Source organism: Sus scrofa, chromosome 4, assembly GCF_054392235.1.
Source record: "Sus scrofa isolate SSC_HxYL_T2T_F1_AM1 chromosome 4, Sscrofa_HxYL_maternal_Yorkshire_Landrace_v2.0, whole genome shotgun sequence".
NCBI classification, from domain to species: domain Eukaryota; kingdom Metazoa; phylum Chordata; class Mammalia; order Artiodactyla; family Suidae; genus Sus; species Sus scrofa.
In genome coordinates this window covers 8,154,716-8,177,839 of record NC_139386.1, presented here as the reverse complement: position 1 = coordinate 8,177,839, position 23,124 = coordinate 8,154,716, and the positions used below count along the sequence as shown (strand labels likewise).

Genomic DNA, 23,124 nt, shown 5'->3' with positions numbered 1-23,124 from the left:
GTGCCCAGGTACGGAAACCAGGCTGAGGCTTCCTGCACTAGAACCCCCTCCGGTTCTGTGAGACGGTCTCATCATTCTTTCCCCCTTTTACAGAGGTCCTTCAAGGTCATTAAAAAGGAAACTCATTGTGACTCTACTCATCCCTAAAGTTGCACTTCCATCTCATCACGTGCCAGGTGCCACAGCTTTATAGACCTCCTCTCATGGACCCATGGACTGTTCAGACCCCAGGCCCGCTTCTCTTGCTGGTTTTTACCACCAGGGGCCTGGAAACCACCTTCCCAATTCCGATCCAGCCCCACCTCCTCCCTCTTGGTATATCAGGACCTGCCTTCGTTCAATAGAGCCTCTCACCTCCCCCCTCATCATCAGTCTCTGTGTGTTTCCTTTCCTTGTATTTGGAAAGAAGAATGTGGCTTTCAGGAGACTGCAAAAAGTATTACACTCGCCAAGGGTTCTCTGGTCATCTAGGTTTACAGACATTGGAATCATCAAGTTCAAGGGAAACAGAAACTTTCAGAGGTTTTCAATGTGCACGTCCATTGTCAAATTCCACAAGGGGAGCTATCGCGAGACAACTTTTCTCTTCCAACATACTGGTACCGTGAACTCTGCTGTCCAAGCAGATTTTCTCCCAGTCTCCACCCCCCCCCACCCCCGCCACCACCACGTGGCATGCATACATGTGCACACACACACACACACACAATTCGCTAGTATTCTACTGAATGTCTTCCCAGAAATGCTGCCACGGCGTCTGAATTCACGAGACCCTAACGCAAGAAAGCAGGAAGTGCAGGGTTTCTGAAGGCGATGGAGAGGAAGATGCTTTGGGATGAGAGGGGAAGAGAAAGAAGAGTTCCTCTAAACAGACACAGCAAATGGTGAACAACCAATCCACAATCCACAGGCCCACAGGACATGCTAAATCTGTCCTTAGAGGTGGGAGTGTCATTAGGCCAGGACAAGGTAATAAAAATAAGCAGTTGCAAAACAGGCATGGATAATAACTCAGAGAGGATGGCATGGACAATGGTAACCTAGCGAATGCAAGCTTTGGCTGTCAGAGGTCAAGCGTCCTGGGTCCCAGCCATGGAGGCCAGGCAGAAAAGTGAGCTTGGTCTGGTGCCGGCTGCTCAGTTCTCAGGAGAATCCAAAAATCCAGATTTGTAAGTGTTGGCAACACATTCAAAAATTTTTTGAAAAACACTCTGTGGGCCAAACTAAATACATCTGTGGGCAGAGAGTGACCTCTGAATTGGACTGTTTGGCTATTTTGGTTGTACAAACAGGATTCTGCATTCAGTGCAGAGGGGTCAGGCTGGAAGGCAGTGTGGTTTGCTGGAAGGACTGTGAAATGTACAGGCAGATGGACTTGGGTTTGGAACCCTGGCTCTGCCCCTCGCTGGTTACGTGACCTTGGGCACGTCACGTAAGGAGCTTGATCTAACCAGCCTTGCGTGGTGGTTGGACTTAAACAAAAGATTTCAGTAGGGCCTAAAATGTGACTGGCTGCTCGTGGTGACTGCCTCGTTTGCCTCAATTGTCCTCTGTAGAGGTCACCTTAGCCCAGTCCCCATCATCCGCACAATTTGGGAGCAGGTTCTGCTTCTAAGCTCAGACTCCCCAGTCGGATGGAGTAGACAATTCATGCATGTTGTTGGGAGCTAGACAACCTGAGCTGGAACCCCAGTGTCATCACTAACTAGCACAATGGTTTTAGGAAGGCTGCTTAACCTTTTTAAGTGTCAGCTTCCTCATCAAGGAAAATGCAACAAATAATGCCTACCTCCTTGGGTGTGTGGGAAGCTGAGTGCCTGATACAGAGCAGAGGCCCAGTGCAGGGTAGGACTCACCCTACCATCCGTCCATCCATCCATCCATCCATTCCCTCCATGAACACAGGTTCGTGATAATACAAGACGGGGTGACAGTAAGGCATGGCCCGCTGTCCCTCCTCTCATGCAGCAGACAGACCCCCAGGAGGGTGGGTGAGGGCTGTGAATGTCCAGAGGACACAGCAAGGTGACTTGAATTCCTGGAAGTTCCTCAATCAGAGGAAGGCTCAGCAACGCGTGCCTGGACTTGCCAGTCAGGATGGTGAAGGAAACTGGCGAGAAGCTGGTCCTTCAATCAGTGAGAGAGCAGGCGAATGAGGAAGGGGAACCAGAGTCTGCTGATGAGACCATCCGCAGCTGTCATACGGATTCATCCATCCCTTACCCGCACCCCAAGCTTTTCAGATGCAGAGGTTCCCAGTTCTGCCGAGAGGCTGGATTCACCAGGACAGTTACCAAGGGCACACAAATAAAAACACCACAGCCCAGCTCTGCCCCCTTATACCCATATACCGGGACATGATGCGGGCATCAAAATGTTAAAGAGCTTCTCTGGCCGTGCCATGGGGCGGCCCATGATGAGAACCACGGTGCTGAGGGCTCCCAGGCACCCAGCACTCCTTCTCCACACACAGAGGCAGAGATGGGCTCCGGCACAGTCCCTTCCCTCCCGCCACCAACACACATGCGCGCGCGTGCGCACACACACACACACACACACACACACACACACACCCGCTTGCACCCGCTCCCTGGAGCCAGAGGGCGCCACCGGGAGTGACTCATGAAGCAAAGATGAGTGATTCACCCAGCACTTCCTCCGCTTTGTTTTCCTATATCCCCTCCCCCACTGGTGTCTGGTGGAAGGAAACGGACCCTGGAGTCAGCTCCCCCGGGCCTGGGGTGCAGCTTCATCGGTCGCCAGCTGGGTGACCTTGAGCTGATGAATCACTATCCCCCCTGAGCTCACTGTCCCCCAAAGGAAGAAAACAAAGCTTCCCCGCTACGGTCACTGCCAGGAGCACACGAGATGATGTATCAGGTGGTGCCTGGCATGAGGTCAGATGGGCAGTGCCACCCCCTTTCCTGTCTGCACCTCCTCTGGCAAAATCACCTCCCAGGAAAACCAGCGGTCACCCCCAACATTCCCATAGGCTGTGATCCTGCCCCTGCTGCTCTGCTGAGTCGAGCTCTGTCGCCTTGGGCACGTGACTCGGCCTCGGTGACACTGGGGTTGCTTTAGGTGAGAATGAAGGTGATGACGTGTGCATGCGAAGGCTTTCTTATATGACGAAGTCAGCAACGCCAGGAAACTTAAGATAAAGTGGGTTGGGTGACCAAGAACCTTCACTCCTGTTAGAAGGATTTTTTTCTTTCTTCTTTTTTTTTTTTTTTTTTTTGTCTTTTTAGGGCCACACCCACAGCACATCAAAGTTCCCAGGTTAGGGGTCAAAGCAGAGCTGCAGCTGCCGACCTACACCACAGCCACAGCAACACCAGATCCGAGCTGCATCTGCAACCTGCACCACAGCTCAAGGCAACACTGGACCTTTAACCCAGCGAGTGAGGCCAGGGATCAAACCCACATCTTCATGGATACTATAGTGTGTTTGTAACTGGCTGAGCCACCACGGGAACTTCTGGGATTTTTTTGTTTGTTTGTTTGTTTTTAATGGCTGCATCTGTGGCCTATGGAGGTCCCCGGCCAGGGACTGAACCCCAGCCATAGCTGTGGCCTATGCTGCAGCTATGGCAACACCAGATCCTTTAACCCACTGCACCAGGCTGGGGATCAAACTCATGCCTCTGCAATGACCTGAGTCGCTGCAGTCAGTGTCATAACCCACTGCACCACATCGGGAACTCCAGCGATTATTATTATTATTATTATTATTATTAACCACCTTCAGGCGAAGCCAGGAGATAAGCTTCAACTCCTGGCGGACTGCAGATGCCAAACTAACTCTCCTCGGGTGGACGCTCTTGCTGCCCTAGGCGCTCTGCCTCCGCTTCCAGACACTGTCCTCAGGGCCCACCTGACATCAAGAAAGGGACTGTGGCCGGGGGCCCGGCAGCCCGGATCTCTCCTGGATCCGCAGGCTTGCAGATCCAACTCCGCACGGCCACTCTGATGTCAACCAGGCATCTTGTGTCTAGTGAAGAACTTGAGTCCACCCCTGCCCCCTCGCAACCCTGCTCCTTCCAAGGCTCGGGTCTCAGAACTAGGGGTCCTTAAGGGCGCTCCTCTCATCCTTGACCCCATCTGTCAGAGTCCTTCCAAGTCACTCAGAACCTGAGCGCCCCCACCCCCGCCCGCCCCGGCTCTCTGGCCCTCCCTGGTCCAAGCACCACCACCTCTTACCTGGCTTCCTGGCCTGGTCTGTACCCCCATCAGTCTGTTCTCAGCTCAGCATCATGAGTGTTCTCGTGAAGCATCATTTATAGCCTTGGCCTGGCAGTTACTCATTGAGCACCTACTGTGCGCCAGCCTTGGGCCCGGGCTCCAAGAGTGTCACATGCTCCTCTGAGCCTCCAGGGAAGCCCTCGCTCACCTCCTCTCCTTCCTCCTGCCCTTCTCTCTCCCTCTCCTGCCTGTTCCCACATCCCAGGTTCTCCCACCTGGGCTTCTCCACCTGTAGTCCCCTCCCAGCCAGAAGGCTCCTCCCCCAACACCAGGGCCCCTCTTCACCCCTTTCCCACCTTTGCTGAAGCATCACCATCCCAAGGAGGCCCTGCCTGCCTTGTTTAAATCTGCAAAGCAGCCCCCCCCCCTTCCTTCACTACTAAATTCCCAGCAGGTGAAACACTCCATAAATATGCATTGAATGAAGGGAGTCTTTGTTCCATCTGGGATTGGTTTTATATGACGCCTGCCTCCCTCAGAACCAGGACCCTAAAGGCTAAGAGGACCAAGACTGTGCCACTCGCTGGGATAGGACCAGGGGCGGGCCTCAGGGGTCCCCGACCCGCCCATGTGATTGCCCCCCTCCCCCCCCCCGCCCCCCCGTCCAGCCCTCCAGACTGGCCCCGCGTGTTACCGATTGGGGAGCAGTTGAAGCTATCAACGAACTGTCTCTCCCTTTGCTCAAGGCCAAGAAACTCCCAGAGGCGGATGCGCCCAGCTGCTTCACCCCGCTTTGCCTTTGCCCTTGGCCGGGGACCCTCCTCCCCGGCGGTGGGAGCAAGGGGGAGGGGGCGGACTTGGGGGGCGGTCCAGCAGCTGGCGGGCTGCCCTGACCCACGGCGCCTGTGTCCGCAGAGGTGGTCGGCGTGGGCTGCGTGCTGGACGGCGTGCGCTACAACAACGGCCAGTCCTTCCAGCCCAACTGCAAGTACAACTGCACGTGCGTGGACGGCGCGGTGGGCTGCACGCCTCTGTGCCTCCGTGTGCGGCCCCCGCGCCTCTGGTGCCGCCAGCCCCGGCGGGTGAGTGTGCCCGGGCGCTGCTGTGAGCAGTGGGTATGCGACGACGACGCCAGGAGGCCACGCAAGACTGCGCCACGCCACACAGGCGCCTTCGGTGGGTGCTGGGCGCGGGGCGCCGGGGTGCACGGGCCCTGGGGGCGGGCTGCAGACCCTCCTAGGGCTCTCACTGCCTGTGATTGATGTGAGCCCCTGAGTCTCAGTCCCCAGTCCACGCTCAGGAGCAGTGTGACTTTGGGAAAGTCACATACCCTCTGGGACTCTATTTCTCCATCAGTAAAATGATAACCTGTCCTGGGGGATCCTCCACGCAGAAAATGAAGAAATGCTTTGTAAAGAAGGAAGCCAGACACTTTATTATCCTACTTAAGAGATTAAGTGGGGAGGGGTGGAGGTGGAGGAAGTGGGTGTGGGGGAGGGTACCTGGGAGGGGAGGCTTGAGCAGCAGGTGCTAGGGCGAGAGAGAGAGAGAGAGAGAGAGAGAGAGAGAGAGAGAGAGAGAGAGAGAGAGAGAGAGAGAGAGAGAGAGTAGATGCCTTACCCCCTCTGTGGGGGATGGGTGGACAGGGGAGGCTTCGGCCAGGTGAGCCAGGCCAGAGGAAGCCCAGGAGAAGGAGGACAGGGCCTGATTCACCCACAGTTTGCAGAGCCTAGCCAATGCCAGACACTTAGCAGGTACCAAATCAACGTTTGTCACATGGATGGGGGATGGATGAATGGATGCCTGGAGGGAGGGGTAGGCTCAGGAGACCTGAACCCAGCAGTGGGAGCAGATCTATCAAGGAAGGGACAGATGCAAGAGGCCCTGCAGGAGTGTGACAGAAGGTCTTGGCGTCAGTACAGGGCGTAGGGTGGAGGAGAGAGGCGTCGTGGGTGACTCCCCCGGTGCGTCATTACCTCGGACAGAATATAAGGCGTATGTTTGGGGAGGTGATCTCCAAGTTGGGGATGGGCTGAGATTGAGGCTGGTCACCCCCGCCCATGGGTTCACGCAGAGGAGCGTCCTATGGGGGCAGCATTGGAGGAGGGAGAGAGAGCTCCAGAAATCTGCCTGGAGCTGCTGACCGCCTGGGGTAACTTGCAGAGTGAGGGAGGGGGCGGGGCGGAGGGCTAGAGGGGGCTGATGTTCGCGGGTGGACAGAAGTGGAGGCCAAGGAGGAACCGGAGGAGGACAGCCAGGGACGTGAGAGGAAAACCAGGAGCGTCTGAGGACACGGAGGACAGCAGATGAGGACACTTGTAGAAGGCAGGTGTCCACCAGGCCGGTGGACAGGAAGGAGCGAGGGAATGGCAAAGGAGCTCCGGCGTCCTGAGGGCACAGGTGCATGAGACTCTGCTCCGGGAGCCTGCGGGGAGCAGAGTTTTTCAACCTTGGTTGTGACATCAGCACTAGGACGGAATCCCTCTTAGTGGAGGAGCTGGTCCCGGGCTCTGAAGGAGCTTTAGCTGCATCCCTGGCCTCCATCCAAAAATAGCTCCAGAGGAGTTCTCCTTGTGGCTCAGCGGAAAGTAATCTCACTAGTATCTATGTGGACGCAGGTTCAATCCCTGGCCTCACTCAGTGGGTTAAGGATCCGGTGTTTCTGTGAGCTGTGATGTAGATCGCAGATATGGCTCAGATCCCACATTGCTATGGCTGTGGCGTAGGCCAGGGCTGCAGCTCCAATTCGACTCCTAGCTTGGGAACCTCCATATGCTGCGGGTGTGGCCTTAAAAAGACAAAAACAAAACAAAACAAAACAAAATAGCTCCAGACATTGGCAGTTGTGACCTGGGGGGCAAAGTTGCCGTCATAGAGAATCAGTGATTGGCCCCAACACACCACCACGTAAGGTGGGAAAGAGAATGAAGCAGAGAAAGACAAATCCAGAGGCAGGACAAAGGCAGGAAGCAAAGGTTTTCAGAAGCCAAGCGAGGAAGAGTTTCAAAGAATAAACTGGACAGGGAGGGGTGGGGGAGGGAAGGAGAGCAAAAAGGGGAGGGCGTAAAGGCCAGACGATTGAGACCTGTCCCCAGGTTGCCACCCACAGTGGTCTGACGGGACCAGGAAGGAGGTTGGTCCCCCGTCTGCCCTGGCAGTTCAGGGATGCACAGCCGCTCTGCATGGGGCTTGGGGTGCCCCACCCGGGCTGAGCAGCTCCTAAAGCAGCAGCCTCCGGTCCGTGGAAGAGGAGGCAGGGGAAACTATGTCCCCTGAAGTCCCTCCAAGACTCCCTTGGCTGAGCCACAGGAGGGTCATGGCATGGGGGTGGAGCCGTGGCTGTCTTCCCATCTCGTGTCATTGTGTGTGGCCCAGTGACCCCCTTCTAACCAAGCACAAGCAGAGCCCCTGCCTAGCGGGTGACCCAGAAACCAAAGCCCTTTCATCCTCCAAAGCAAATCCCTCCCCACCGCCTCCCTCCCTCCCCGCCTGCAGCCCCAGCTCAGTGCAGCTCAGCCCCTCCTCTCCTCCATCCTCAGAAGCTGCTCTAGTCTTTCTTCGGTCTTTCGAGCATCCTCTTCTCTCACTTCTTCATTTCTGCATCCGTTCATCCACATCCCCTGCACACCCGCTGTCTCTGCCTGTTCCTCTCTGGCTCCCGTGCACCTGTGTGGCAGGTTGGACTGGCTTCCTCTTGGGGTCTTTCTCCTGGGTTCCTTATTCCATCCTTCTGTGGGATCGCTCCTTTGTCTCACTGGCTTTTTACCTGCCTCCATCTCTAGCTCACTCCAGTTTCCATTTCTCCAATGATTATAGAGCCCTCCCCTGGTTCTAGATGCCAGGATACACGCACTAATAGAACCAGCCAAGCGTTGGTGTTCAGTTGGTCAACAGTCAAGTAGCCACGCAAGCTCACATTTACTGAGGGCTTGCTGGGGGCCAGGGGCAGCTTGAGCACTGTCGCGTGTGTGAACCCCTCCTTTCTGTCCACAGCCAGGGACAAGAGGGAGGGAGGTGCGTTGTCAACCCCATTCACAGGTTGAGCGTGGGTCACGGAGGTGGGAGCTAGCTTGTTGGAAGCAATCCAGCTACTAAGTGGCTGCGCTCAGAGTTGAACCCAGGCAACTAGCCTCTGAAACCTGTGTGACTCCAACCTCGATGCCCTCAGCATCACCCAGATGAAATCCTAGCCTACGGTGGGTGCAGGCCCTCCCCTTTGACTCCCCAGATAAACGTTAATCTCTGCAGGGGCAGGAACAGTGTCCTTGAACCTTCCAGCTGCCTGATGTGCACTCAGTCAATATCCGGGCCCTTTTATTGCCATGCCAGCTGCACAAGGCAGATGGTATTGTCACAATAGGGAGCCTGAGATGATGTAGCATCACACAGCCTGTAGGTGGTCGAGCAGGGATTGAATGCAGGTCCGCCTATCCCTAAAGATGGTCCTCCCTCTGGAGAGGCATAGGATGCTCAGAACAAGTCCTCCTCTTCCTGGAAATCCGTGCTGGTTCGAAGTTACCTTGCCCTCCTGTGCAGAGGGACCGCCCGTCTCTCTCCTCTCTGAGGTTCAGGGTCCCTTAGGGTGGGGACAGTGGGGATAGGGGGCTAATGGAGACTGGAAACTCACTGGACATCTGGTCCCCACCCGTAGCAGCCACAGACGAGGTAGAGCCATGGCACAGGAACTGCATAGCCTACACCAGCCCCTGGAGCCCCTGTTCCACCAGCTGCGGCCTGGGGGTCTCCACCCGCATCTCCAGTGTCAACCCCCGGTGCTGGCCGGAGCAGGAGAGCCGCCTCTGCAACCTGCGGCCCTGTGACGTGGACCTCCGGCCGCGCATCAAGGTGGGTCCGCCTCCCAGGGTGGGGCAGGTGTCGCGGAAGTAACAGACAATCCTGGCTTTGAGCTTGGCTCCTGGGCTTCCCCATGGTGGCCGTTTGTAAAATGGGAATAATAAAACCCATGTCATCCCAGCTATTTGGGATAACGTGTGTCCCCGGGGTTGGTGGGCTGTGAATTACACTCAGTGCAAGTGGTGACCACATTATTAGAACCAAGGTCGCTCTGGAGGGAACACAGGGCTCTCCCATGAGAGTTCCTGTTGTGGCTCAGTGGGTGAAGAATCCCACTAGTATCTATGAGGCTGCAGGTTTGATCCCTGGCCTCGCTCAGTGGGTAAAAGGATCCGGCGTTCTCACAAGCCGTGGTGTAGATCTCAGATGTGGCCCAGATCTGGCCTTGCTCTGGCTGTGGTGTAGGCCGGCAGCTGCAGCTCCAATTCAACCCCTAGCCTGGGAACCTCCATATGCCACAGGTGTGGCCCTAAAAAGAAAAAGAAGCGCTCTTTTGTGATGATTCTGAGGGCCCCTCGCTGATCACCCATTGTCCCTCTGCTCCTGGCTGGCCCACGCCTGTGTGCAAGGGCCTGGCAGCCACCCTGGGTGATAGGGGACAGGGGGCTCAGGACAGCTGGAGTCCATCTGCTGCTGGCTGCCTGTGGCTGTGGCCGTCCTCTCTGCATCTCTGAGCCCAGTGCCCTCCTTGAAGAGATGCCGGAATGGATCTTAGATGTCCCTTCCAGCTCTGAGAGTCAAAAATGATTCAGAGAAAGGGTGAAGGATGGACTGGCCCCAGTAGACGAAGACCCCCAGTCCTCAGAGTTAGCAATGGATCTGATTTGCTTAACTCAGGGCCCTCGTGCCTTAGGACTGGTCATCTGTCTTGGTGTCACATGAAAAATAAAGAAAAACTCAGCACTGATACCATTTGGGGATCACTGAGTGTTTCTTGGGGATGCTGAAGAAAGGGTTGTCCAGTATACAAGAGAGCCCAGCTTCCTTGACAGCTTAGCTGCAAGTCCTCCTGCAGTATCAGACATTGGACACCTGCCCCAGTCGACTCCGTGACGGCCACCTGGGTCCTTCCACCTCTTCCTCCTTCTCCTCCTCTCTTCTTCCTCTCTGATTACTTCCCTGCCACGCTAGCTAGTGTGTGTGCGTGTGTGTGTGTGTGTATTTTTTGCCACCCTGTGGCATATGGAGTTCCCAGGCCAGGGAAACTATGCCACAATAGCGGCAGCATAGGACCCTTTAACCCGCTGTGCGGGGCCAGGGATCGAACCTGCGTTCTGGTGCTGCAGAGATGCCGCTGATCCCGTTGCACCACAGTGGGAACTCCTAGCCACTGTATTCTTAATACTTGGTGCCCAGGAGGTATCCAGCAGATGTTTCTTAACTGAAAGCATGAAAGGGAAAGTCACCAGCAAGAGGAAAAACAAGAGTAGGGTCCTAAGCTGGGTGAACGCACGGTGCCTTCCCACAAAGCTAATGCTTATCCCTTGCTGTTGGCTCGTGATTTCCACCCACGTTCATTTGCATAATGATGTGCCCGAGATAGCGCTCGGGTTGTGTAATTCTTGGGCCCCACTAGCCATTTCTGGCACAGGGCCTCTACATAGTAGACCCCAGCAAGCCTTGGTTTGGTGAGTTTGGTAAGTGCCTACTAGGTGCCAGGCACAGAATTAAACTGAGGGGACACAGAAAAGAGCCCCGTTTTCCAGTGGGTCACTGCCCAGTGGAGAGACGAAGGTCCCTTTAAATAATGCTGATCTAACTGAATATGTTGCATGGTAAGTGTAAGTGTGTGCGTGAGAGTCTGGGGGAGGCAGAGGAGGAGGTTAGGGTGAAATGCATCCCCCAATCATGGAGGTCACGATGCCTCTGCCACTAACCCTCTGGGGACGCTCAGTTGGCTGAAAGAGCGACAGAGGCAGCCCGTGCTGGCGAAACTGTCACGGGACTGCGCATTGGCCAGGCGGAAATGCAGGATGGAAGGGGAGTTTCGGGTTGAGAGGTACCACGGCAGCAAGGCAGTCAGTCCCCTTCTGTCCTGCTTCCTCCTGCCTAATGCAGCTGGGTCTTGCCGTCTTTGGAACAGTCCTTCCTGGTTTGAAGATGCTGCCAACTCGGAAAGTCAGGAGGAGGTTCGTGGCGAGTGACACGGGGAGAACTGCGGGCTTGGAGGGAGGAACGTGTGGCACCTCTGAGCGTCTCCACTGACACCTCCTTTCCTGCAGGAAGGGAAGACGTGTCTGGCCGTGTACCAGCCAGAGGCGCCTGTGAACTTTACGCTCGCCGGCTGCACCAGCACGCGCTCCTACCGGCCCAAGTACTGCGGGGTCTGCACGGACGGCAGGTGCTGCATCCCCTACAAGTCCAAGACCATTGACGTCTCCTTCCGGTGTCCCGACGGGCCTGGCTTCTCCCGCCGGGCCCTGTGGATCAACGCCTGTTTCTGCAATCTGAGCTGTCGGAATCCCAATGATATTTTTGCCGACTTGGACTCCTACCCTGAATTCTCAGAAATGGCCAACTAGGCAGGCACGAAACACCGGCTTGAGGCCTGGCCTCATGCTTGTAAAGCAGCCAGCCTTCCAAGGCCCACACTGCGCCTTTTTTTTTTTTTTTTTCAGTCCACTTTCCACTTGTTTCTAATGACCCCAGTCCAGACCCGTGGCCCCCTTTCCTGTCTCAGACCACCCAAAGCACCCATGAGGGTGCCACTCAGGCCCAGACAGTGGGTCCTCTTCTGAGTAGCATTCCACATACACTCCAAAGAAAGTGCCTGTCTCCAGCTGTTCTGGACAGCAGTCAAGCCTGACCCGGCCTGTCTAGGTCACCGGAAGTCCTGCTGGATCTTGCCCAAGTCCCAAGGAACAGAATCAGCTAGGCATTCACCATCACTGCGTCTACCTCATTAGACGCAAAAACAAGAGTCTCTTTGGGTCCATTCGGAAGGATGGATGGGATTTAGGACAGCGGACTGGTCCCATTATTTGGACCTGGCCAAGCAGGACCCTAATTGACCGTGTCAACCATGGCACACCAAACTCTCTCTCATTCCATAGATGTGTGTATCCCAAGGCCCCCAAACATTTGCCAAGTGAGGTGAATGGTTATTTGGTTTTGTTTGTCAGTGGACAAAGGTATCCATTAATCTGGGCATAGTTAAGTTTCTTTTCAACCCTGCACCATGAAGGGTGTAGCTTGGGTTCGTCCCGCTCAGAAATGCCTTTTGATAAACATCCTTCTTGTTCCTGGGGGTAGTAACCAGTCAGTACTCCAGGGTCAAAGCCAGGTCAGCCCACTTCCAGAAAGAGCAACTGACCCCAGCACCAAATCTGCTGCTCATGGACAGGACATTGGGCTCGTCCTCGCAGCGAGACCCTCTCCCTGCTGGAGGGCTCGAGGGAGCTGGTAGAGTCTCACGGGGTGTGTCCTGTGACATTCCTCTGCTCTTATGGAGACTTGGGTCCAGGTTGAGTGTGAGTCAAATCAGGAAGTGGGTCCACCCACCAGGAAGTGGGTCCAGTCTGCCGAAGCCTGGGTGGCAAGGGTCCAGAGCCCAGAACGTGTCTCTCTCTGCCTCAGTGACCCACTTGGCAGACCGTGGGTCTGTGATGCACACAACCCAGCTCTGGGGTGAAAATAGAGGTTTACCAGTTGTTTCAAAACGGAAACCTTTTTAACAGGGATGAAAAGCCAAAAGGGTTTGAAGCTAAAAGAGAAAGGTGTTATTAATGGAAATAAGGCTGTTATTTATTTTGTGAGTAAAATATAAATATTTACTGCTTTAAATCTTTTATTTCGTACCCTCTACAGGTCAAACATTGTTCTCAGTGCTTTACAGACTCCATTCTGCTAGCTCATGGACACTTCCAGGTCGCTTTGAAAAGCACCTGTTATCATTTCTGTTCTGGCAAACGTGAAAGCTCACAAAGATAAGAGAGCTTGGCCAGAGTTACCCAGCTGGTCAGTTGTGTGTGTGGGGGGGAAGGTCAGAATGCACATCCAAGTTGACTCAACCCTATAACCCCCTCCCCTCCCCCCACCCCTACTTCAGAGCTTCTGAATGTGCCAAATCAGGAAATTGCATCAGGATGCACAATGCCTCATTGTTGTTCTGGGTTCTTATTATTTACTGTCTCTCTAACTTCTTTCCCAAGAGGAGAGAGTGTCTGACGTTCAGGTTATTTAGGTACCTGAGCATCCAACCAAAGGTGAGATAAACAAAACCCCGTGAATCCCTTACAGATCACTCCCTCCTTCAGATCAGAACCAGCCTGCAGTCGTGTATTTCAAGAGGATTCTTTGTACACGATGCTGCAGGTGGAAGGACGTTGCAGTTATTCCTGGGGGATTCTGGGGGGTGTGCAGAGGAATCCCTAGAGGGAAGAAGGAGGAGAGTGTCCCCTCCTGACTGTGACTTCCTGAATGTGCTGTCAGGCTTACCGCGTGCTTAGGATGTATTTGATGGATAAAAGAAGGTCTCTTCTTCCAAAGTGCCTGGCGGTCTGATTCTTATCAGCCAAATCTTAAATGCCATAGAAAAAGAGAAATTTAATATTGAAAGAAATGCACATTTTTATTGAGAAAAAGAGTTCCCAGGTGGCTCAGTGGGTTAAGGATGCGGTGTTGTCTCTGCTATGGCATGAGTTTGATCTCTGGTTCTGGAACTTACACATGCCACAGGCGTGGCCAAAAAATTAAACCAAAAAAACCCCAAGAATTCTGGAGTTCCTGTCGTGGCACAGCGGAACCGAATCTGACTAGGAACCATGAGGTTGCAGGTTCAATCCCTGGCCTTGCTCAGTGGGTTAAGGATCCGGTGTTGCTGTGAGACCCCCCCCCCCGGGGGGTTTTGCATATGCTGAAGATGCGGCCCTAAAAAGGCAAAAAAAAAAAAAAAAAAACCCAGGAATTCTATGTGAAGAGAATTTATCCCATGAAGAAACTCTTCTCTAAGTCTATGTGGGTGGTGTTGGATTTTCATAGAATGAAGCCACCTACCACCTATGAATGACAAGGACTAGATGAGAACTGATCCCCTGTGAAATTCAGCAGACACCCAAGAGCTGGGTTCGTACTGAATTTGCCTCCCAATTTGGGAAAACGATTGTCACCACCAAGACCACAGGCAGCCTGGCTGCAGGCATTGGGGGTTATCCTAGGAATGGGTGGGATGGGGTGGCCACAGTGGCCCAGTTTGTGAAACAGATCTGTCCTGTGCAGGCCCCCAGGGAAAGTCTTGGCTCCGTGTTTTGAAGTCATGGGGGAGGCCATGTGGGGCCCTGTAAGGAAACTCTTTGCAGCAGTCAGAATTACCCAGCTGTGGCATGACCTGCTTCAATAAAAGTAACAAATAATGGAAAAAAAGAATGAAAATAAAAAAGTGTCTCTCTCGAGTGCTTGCTTGGTGCCAAGTACTCGGCTGAGTTTTGAATTATGTTACTAATTATCACAGCAATTTTGAGTAAGCATTTTATAGAAACTCTGAGGCTCAGCAAGTCTGAGAAATCAACCAAAGAAAAGTTGAAACGCAAATCCCAGCTTATGCCACTCTGCCTTGCTCTTGGACCGGCTCCAGGCAGAGCCTGAATGAGCCCAACTCTAGTGTCACGTTGGCGGGAAGGATCAAAAAGAAGGAAAGGGTTCCCATCATGGCTCCGTGGTAAACGAACCCAACTAGGATCCATGAGGACGTGGGTTCGATCCCTGGCTTCACTCAGTGGGTTAAGGATCCTGAGTTGCTGTGGTGTAGGCCTGCAGCTGCCACTCCCATTGGACCCCTAGCCTGGGAAGGTCCATGTGCCATGGGGGCGGCCCTAAAAAAAAAAAAAGAGACCAGGAAGATGACCTCTCTGGTCCCTTGTAACCCTGTGCTCTGAGAGAGGGGAAGGTCACTCAAGATTTGCCCTCCTTTGCGGAGGACAGCTGCCCGCGTGCTCCAGTGGATGTCTCTGGGAAGCGGTGTCAGTGTGGCAGAAAAGGGAGATCATGAATTTACAAACCGCTACGGCTCGCCAAACCTTGCCATCGCTTTTGGTGAGCTCTTAGCTACCAGGCCTTACCCTAGGTGCTGAGCCAGAGCTGATTTGCTCCTCGGAGCCAGCCTCTGAGACAGGGCGTCACGTCCATGTCCCCCGTTTGGAGCTAAGATAGCTGACGCTCCTAGAGGGGACGTTATCTGCTCAACGTCTTCTCAGCTAATGAACAGCAATGCAGGCCAGGATTGCAAACCAAGCTTAGTCTGACACTGAGCCGTCTTCCTTTCTTTTGAGGGCTGCACCCATGACATATGGAAATTCCCAGGCTAGGGGTCTAATCAGAGCCACAACTGCCGACTGACACCACAACCACAGCAATCCGGGATCCGAGATGTGCCTATGACCTACACCACAGCTCACGGCCGTGCCAAATCCTTAACCCACTGAACAAGGCCAGGGATCAAACCCACCACCTCATGGTCCCAGTCAGATTCGTTTCTGCTGCGCCATGACTGGAACTCCTGAGCCATCTTTCTTGATGCTAAGCCCAGTTAGCCTGCTCCCCCCCACCACCACCTCAAGTCCAAAGGGACAAAACACACTTTACTGACGTTAGCCAGTCCTTTTTTTTTTTTTTTTTTTGGTCTTTTCAGGGCCATCCTCAGTATATGGAAGTTCCCAGGCTAAGGGTTGTGTTGAGCTATAGCTGCTGGCCTACGCCACAGACACAGCAACGGCAGATCCAAGCCACGTCTTGCAACCTACACCACAGCTCATGGCTACGCTGAATCAATTAACCCACTGTGCGAGGCTAGGGATACTTGTCCGGTTCATTACCACTGAGCCATGATGGGAACTCTAGCTAGGTATTTTAACTTTGATTCAGACAGTGATCAAAGTTGAATCAAATGCTGTGATTACCCGCAATCTCATTAACATTGTAAGTACTGTGTATGCCTAGAGATTCGTGTAGGGACCCATGACTGTTACATTGAATTAGGTCACTCTTTGTTTTGTTTGGGATTTTTTTTTTTGGTTTTTTTTTTTTTTTTGCTTTTTTAGGGCCACACTTGTGGCATGTGGAAGTTCCCAGGCTAGAAGTTGAATCAGAGCCAGAGCCACAGAAACACTGGATCCAAGCCATGTCTTCGACCTACACCACAGCTTGCGGCAATGCCAGATCCTTAATCCACTGAGTGAGGCCCGGAATCGAACCAGCATCTTCATGGATACTAGTTGGACTCATAGCCCACTGAGCCACAATGAGAACTCCCAGGTCACCGATTTTTAAAGACTTATCTTGCTCCAAAATATCTACAATGATGACCCTGCACAGCGGAAAATCGGGGATGGCTGAATGGTCAGATGTGAATACAGTGTGTGTGTGTGTGTGTGTGTGTGTCTGTGTGTGTGTGTGTGTGTGTGTGTGTGTGTGTGTGTGTGTCTATTTTCAAACTATGACCTCATATTTAAGTATTCCAACTGCCACTTTTGTAAGAAATGTCTTGGAATTTCCCAATAGAGGGAAAAATAGCACTTGGGCAATCTGTCATGTTTTACAGCATTCCTCATTTTTCTCATGATTTGTGTAGCACGGAACGTGTTTATCCCATGCAAAGCATTTTCATTGCTCAAATTCCATGTTTATAGCTTTTTGCCCTAAAGCAATAAATCATCAGTAAAGGACTTACTGGATTTGATGAGTTTTCGAGTCTGTTCAGTTCGTATGAGACAATGATGGAATATCGAACACGTTCAGTAACTGTGCACATGGTGGAAATTAGGTCCCAGATATTTTATACGTGGCAATAAAAATAGCCAAAGGTTTGGAAATGTACTGAGAAATAGGAATTCTGTCCTGCAGAAAAGACCGAGGGTACAAATGTATCCAGGCTGGAGATCTCCCATAAATATAAAAGGAATATTTTTGTATTCATCTATGCATGCATGCATGCATGCATGCATGCATTCACTTACTCACTTATTCAATGCCTTTTTATATCCCCAGTTACCCTGTGGCTACCTGGAGATCGGGGACCATGATGGCATCCTCCGAGCCTAGCTCAGTCAGGACCGCGCAGTGGAGGTTAGATGGATGGGGGTGGATGGATGACAGTCCCCTGCTGGCTGCCTTGGTAACCAAGGGGGGTAAAATAAGGGGAAGTTGCATGATACAATGGAACCAGTTCTGACTTTGAGAGTCAACTGATCTTTATATACTATATTCTGTACTGAAATTCCTCACTTAACCCATCTGTGCTGGGAAATGCAAAAAAAAAAAAAAAAAAAAAAAAAGATAATACCTTCCTGGTGGGGGAGATGATAGGATGGCTAAAAAGCAAAATGCATGCAAAGTTTCAAATAGAGCTTGGTACACGGTAAGCACTTAGCAAACATGTCCGTTATTAGCTGAGTCTCAGTTTCCTCATGAACTGGGAATGAGCCACAAGGCCACCGTAAGAATTGAAGTCAGTGTTTGTGCCTGCCTATTGGATTTATTTAGTCCCATAGCAAATATGAAGAAAAAGTGCCACCAGTATGCAGTTGAATGCTTTTTAAGTTTAGTCATATGCGTCTCCTTTCGCTTTTTATCTTGAGGGCTTCCCTTTATGCTCTAATTAGAGGAAACATCCAGATTCTTTAAGGCAGGAAGGTGCCTCCCAAACCAGCTCAGTGTATGGCACCTGCTCAGCTCTTTGAACAGATGTGCAGACAGCTGAGTAAATGAAGTGAATGACACATTTGATACTTTCTAGCCAAATCTCCCTCTCAACACATTATACTAGCCAACCCTCCCTCTCTAGCCAACCCCCCTCTCAACAGATTATACTATTATAATAAACTCTAGGGGAAAATCGATTCCAATATAAAAATAATTGCCACATGAATTACCTCCAAGAATACCTCTATCCTGAAGCATTTTTTCAAAATTAGAAGTTAGATCGTAGAGCTGAGGGGGATGCCTCTGATTAAGATGAATGTGTAGACTTTGGGAGGAACTTCTAACAGTATCAGGTGGTTAAAATTTGGGGGAAACAGGGAGATCCTGTTATGGCTTAGCAGGTTAAGAATCCGACTAATGGAGTTCCCGTCGTGGCGCAGTGGTTAATGAATCTGACTAGGAACCATGAGGTTGAGGGTGCGATCCCTGGCCTTGCTCAGTGGATTAAGCACCCAGCATTGCTGTGAGCTGTGGTGTAGGTTGCATCTGAGGCTTGAATCCTGAGTTGCTGTGGCTGTGGTGTAGGCCGGCGGCTGCAGCTCCAATTGGACCCCTAGCCTGGGAACCTCCATATGCCGCAGGTGCGGCCCTAGAAAAGACAAAAAAAGACAAACAAAAAAAAAAAAAAAAAGAGAGAGAGAATCTGACTAGTGTCCGTGAGGACGCAGGTTCAATCCCTGGCCTTGCTCAGTGGGTTAAGGATCCAGCATTGCTACAAGCTGTGGTGTAGTTCACAGATGCAGCTCGGATCTGGCATTGCAGTGGCTGTTGTAGGCCTATAGCTACAGTTCAAATTTGACCCCTAGCCTGGGAACTTCCATATGCTACAGATGCGGCCCTAAAATGAAAAGAAAAAAGGAGTTTCCCTCATGGCACAGTGGAAACAAATCCAACTAGTATCTTTGAGGACTTGGGTTCAATCTCTAGCTTCGCTCAGCGGGTTAAGGATCCGGCGTTGCCATGAGCTGTGGTGGAAGTCACAGATGCAGCTCGGATCTGGTATTGCTGTGGCTGTGGCTGTGACCAGCAGCTGTCGCTCTAATTTGACCCTTATCCTGGGAACTTCCGTATGCTGAAGGTGCAGCCCTTAAAAGCAAAAAAAAAGAAAAGAAAAAAGAAAGGAAAGAAAGGAAGGAAGGAAGGAAGGAAGGAAGGAAGGAAGGAAGGAAGGAAGAAAGGAAGAAAGAAAGGAAGAAAGAAAGAAAGAAAGAAAGAAAGAAAGAAAGAAAGAAAGAAAGAAAGAAAGAAAGAAAGAAAGAAAGAAAGAAAGAAAAAAGCAGGTTTGGGGAAAATGGGATTCAGAGAAAATGGCCAGAGCATTGTAACATGAAGGTTAAAAAGTACAGCAGAGAAGCCAGTGTTCTATTTCATTCCAACTGATAAAATGAAAATGCCAAAGGATCCTATGTCTTCAGAAGTCTAAGTTCCAGGCTGAACCTGGGTTCTTTCCAATATAGAACTGAGCAGAGAACCTGGTGCCGGAATTCCCGTCATGGCCCAGCGGAATTCCCATCATTGCGCAGCGAAAACGAATTCTACTAGGAACCATGAAGCTGCAGGTTTGATCCCTGGCCTCGCTCAGTGGGTTCAGGATCCAGCGTTGCCGTGAGCTGTGGTGTCGGGGTGTAGGTCACAGACATGGCTCGGATCTGGCGTGGCTGTGTCTCTGGCATAGGCTGGCAGCTATAGCTCCGATTAGACCCCTAGCCTGGGAACCTCCACATGCTGAGGGTGCGGCCCTAAAAAGACAAAAGCAAAAAAAAAAAAAAAAAAAAACATGGCACCAAGCCCATGTAGGGTTCTGTATATCCTATAGTCTGCAAAGAATGGTAGCAGAGCTCCCCACTCAATCTTATTCTTCACACAACATTAGCAAAAGTCGGTTTCTTAGTCCAGCCCAGAGGTAGGAAAAGGAAGCTGCTAAAAGCTGGCTTATTGACAGCGATGAGAAGCATGTCAGCCTGCCAGCGAAGGAGGAGACGGAAGCATTAGGACCAGATAAGAGACTTCAGAAAAGCCCCCGGCTGGGCGGAACTATTTAAGGAAAGAGAAAAAGTCCCCAAGAGGATAAGACTTCCGGTCCCCTGGCTGTTAGGTCCAGGGACTACCTGAGGCTCTACCATCCCAAGACGTCAATAGGTGGCTGCATTAGTCATGTGCCCCAACAATTGTTTGAAAAGGCGCGAGGCACGTCATCCCTTTTAGAAAGGGCTGGACCAGGGAGCCATCCAATGAGCCTTGACGTTCTCATCTGTGAAGCAAGGATAACTCATCCTCACAGATAAGAGAAAAGGGGAAAAGGAAGTATATGTTAAATATTACTATTAGTAGTGATGCCATCTCTTTAGGGTGCTCTTGTCACAAGGTCACAGAGTCACTGCTCCCTAGGGAGGGTGCGGCTTTTAGGGAACACTTCTCAAAGCAGGAATGAGGAAGGGCCTTTCCTGCAAGAGTGAATTTGGTTGTCAATGGAGTTCATTGCAAAGGACATAGCGTTTCCACTGCTACAACTACAGGAATTATTCGAAATCCCCGCCCTGTGGGGGTGGGGGAGCAGGGTGGAAGAAGGGTGGGCTAACCTCTAATTGCAATGTGGCATTTCCTCCTACCTAAAGGTGGGCCACCCACCCCAATGTCACCAGTTAAAACCACATCTGTTTTTCTTATCTCAACAGTGGCTCTTATCTCGAGATGCTATTATGCTCACAGTTGATTGGACAGCGCCTGGACAACTGGGTCAAGCTGGACCAATTCGATCTTTCCTCTTAAGAGACACAAAGACCCACTTGGTTCCGGGTCTATGAACCAGAAGGTCAAGTAGCCCTTGGGTTAGGACCACGTTTCATGCTTGAGAGGTGCAGAAAATCTGATCTTCGAACAGAAGGCTGATCTGCTCACATGCCCCCTGCCTAGTCCCAACTCAGCCTCCATGAGGCCAAGCTTCCTTCCCCTTCTGCCCTTGGATTCCAGGTGGGACACAGTCGAAAGGGTTCCCTGCAGTCTGAAAAGCCTAAGGTGGATTTAGGCTGCCTCTAGGGGCCCATCCGATGACCTGCAGTGAGGTGTGTCTGAGGAGGGGGAAAGAGGCAGGTGGCAGATGGAGGCCCCCGTTGCCCGCCAGGTTCAGCTGCTGAACCCAAGAGTCCAGGGAATTGAAACCAAAACAAAAAGTAAGAGAACAGAAATAGATCCTCAGCTGCAAAACAGCCTCCAGGCCACCCTCTCTCAATAGCATCTGAAACCTGCAAACACTGGTCACAGTTCATTCCCCTTGGTGGAAGCCTGAGCCCCAAGTTGCTGAGCCTGGCAGGTTCAAGGGGGTCTCTGTGCCGTGGACACACCCATTGCTGCGATGCATCGCTACCGCTGCTGGCTCTTCTATGCCTCTTCTATGCCTGCCCCTCCTCGTTCCTGACTCTCACACCGAAAAGGCACTTACCGTGAATGGAGAATAAGGATGCGCCTCATACTCCTCCTCCTCCTGCATCTAACTCAGGGCTCTTTAACCTCGGGTCCTTGGTCCAGGGGTCATGTGCTTGGATGAGGGGAAGTGCATCTTCGGGTTTTTACCAACCTCTAATTGCGACTGAGTATTTCCTCCTACCTGCATGTGGACCACAGACCCTAATATCACCAGTTAAAATTGCTTGTATTTTTCTTATCACACTTGTGGCCATGACCTTGAGATGCTGCTATGCTCATCATTATCTAGACATTATCCAGAGCCCTGCCTCCATGTCACTATGTCACTTATTAATAAAGAGACATATGTTCTCTTGTCACGCAATTGGAACATTTGGGGAATTACAGTTCACTCTAAGTGGTTTCCTTTGTAATATTATGTGTTGTATTTTATGCCTTTAGAATTCTTCCTGCCTCCCTTCCGGCTGTGCCCACACAGAGGCACCCACCTCATCCTCCTCTGCCCAGTCACTGGCTGCAGGATGGCACAGGCTGCAGAAGTGTCTGCAGCTAAATATACATGCTAGGAAACCCCTCGAGGAGTGAAGTAAAACCAGTATCAATAAACAGCATGAAAAAAACAAATAAACAGCATGAGAGCTGTTTAAAAAGGAGGAGGGTCTTAAGTGTGGGTTGCCTCTAGAATGACTATAGAGAAACAGCAAAAGGAACTTGACAGTGGAGACACCGGGCAAACACGCCCTCAGCCAGGTGATCAAGGTCAGCCTCCTCTGAGATAAACCACGATGACCCATCACACTGACAACACAAGGCGATGAGAAGGCACTGAGCCCCTGTGGTCCTCATTCCAGAAAACTCAGAAGCTCATCTGGACCGTGAGAAAACCATCCACACAAACCACAACACAGGGCCCTTCTCCAAAATGTCCCACCAGGGCTGCTCCAAACTGTCAAGGTCATCAAACGCGAGGGAAGTATGAGAAACTGTCACAGGGCAGAGGAAGCGAAAGAGGCATGATGACTCCATGGAGCGTGGCATCTGGGTGGTGGGGGGATCCTGGGACAAACAAGGACCACAGGAGGGAGTCCCCGTTGTGGGGCAGCAGGTTGCAAACCCAACTAGTATCCATGAGGATCCACCTTCGATGCCTGGCCTTGCTCAGGGGTTAAGGATTCCGTGTTGCTGTGAGCTGTGGTGCAGGTCACAGACGCGGCTCAGATCCGGCATTGCCGTGGCTGTGGGGTAGGCGGCGGCTACAGCTGATTAGACCCCTAGCCTGGGAACTTCCATATGCCGTGGGTGCAGCCCAAAACTAGAAAAAAAAAAAAAAAAGCCAACAGGGAAAACTAGTAAAATCCCAAGAAAGCATGGAGCTTACCTAACAGTCACATGTCAGTGCTGATCTCTTAGTTGTGACAAAGGTGCCAGAATAAGACAAGAGGCCAATACTAACAGGAAACGGGGGGTGGGGTATGTGGAAACTCTCTGTCTTATCTTTGCAACTGTTTTGTACAGTTTAAACTAAAAATGGGAGGTTATATGGAAACCTGTTGTGTTCACATCTTTTTAAAACACAAGAGCGAGAAGCCTTTCAGTGAGGGCCATGGGCTGGTCTTTCCACATGCTTTTCTATAATAAAAACAGAGTGTCCAAAAAAAGAGAGGTTTCTTCCTAATCAGAGGCTGAAAGACTTGATCTCTTGGTCACTGTATTATTCAGCTAGTAAGCACCTCAAGCGGAGCTGGTCTGCACTGGGACATACTGGATTTCTTAGTAGGAAGAATGCTTACGATGTTAATAATTGTCATACTGACCCCAGGTCGTAATGGTAATGATTTGGATACTTTGGGTTAAATGTATTGTTAAAATTAATTTCACTTGTTTCTTTGTGTTTTTTTTTTTTTTTTTTGACGTGGCCACTTGAAAAGTTAAAGTTCCATCTGTGGCTTGCATTGCGTTTTTATTGGATGC

General features: G+C 51.6%; 1 protein-coding gene and 1 long non-coding RNA gene across 4 annotated transcripts in view; both read left to right on the top strand.

Moving 5' to 3' along the window:
* Positions 1-13,574, top strand: part of CCN4 (cellular communication network factor 4) — a 31,750-nt gene extending 18,176 nt beyond the window's left edge. For 2 of the 3 annotated variants that reach the window (XM_005662842.4, XM_085021618.1), the window contains exons 4-6: positions 5,098-5,358; positions 8,834-9,027; positions 11,259-13,574. In XM_005662842.4, the coding sequence (XP_005662899.2) occupies positions 5,098-5,358; positions 8,834-9,027; positions 11,259-11,558 (755 nt within the window). In that variant the 3' untranslated portion in view covers positions 11,559-13,574. The remainder of the gene's footprint in view (positions 1-5,097; positions 5,359-8,833; positions 9,028-11,258) is intronic. The other variant, XM_021088876.2, reaches the window with a different exon arrangement.
* Positions 13,575-14,185: 611 nt separating this feature from the next.
* On the top strand, positions 14,186-21,517 carry LOC146403660 (uncharacterized). Its single transcript, XR_014843333.1, has 2 exons — positions 14,186-17,094; positions 20,406-21,517. It is a non-coding gene; the product is annotated as an uncharacterized LOC146403660 (long non-coding RNA).
* The last annotated feature ends 1,607 nt before the right edge of the window (positions 21,518-23,124 follow it).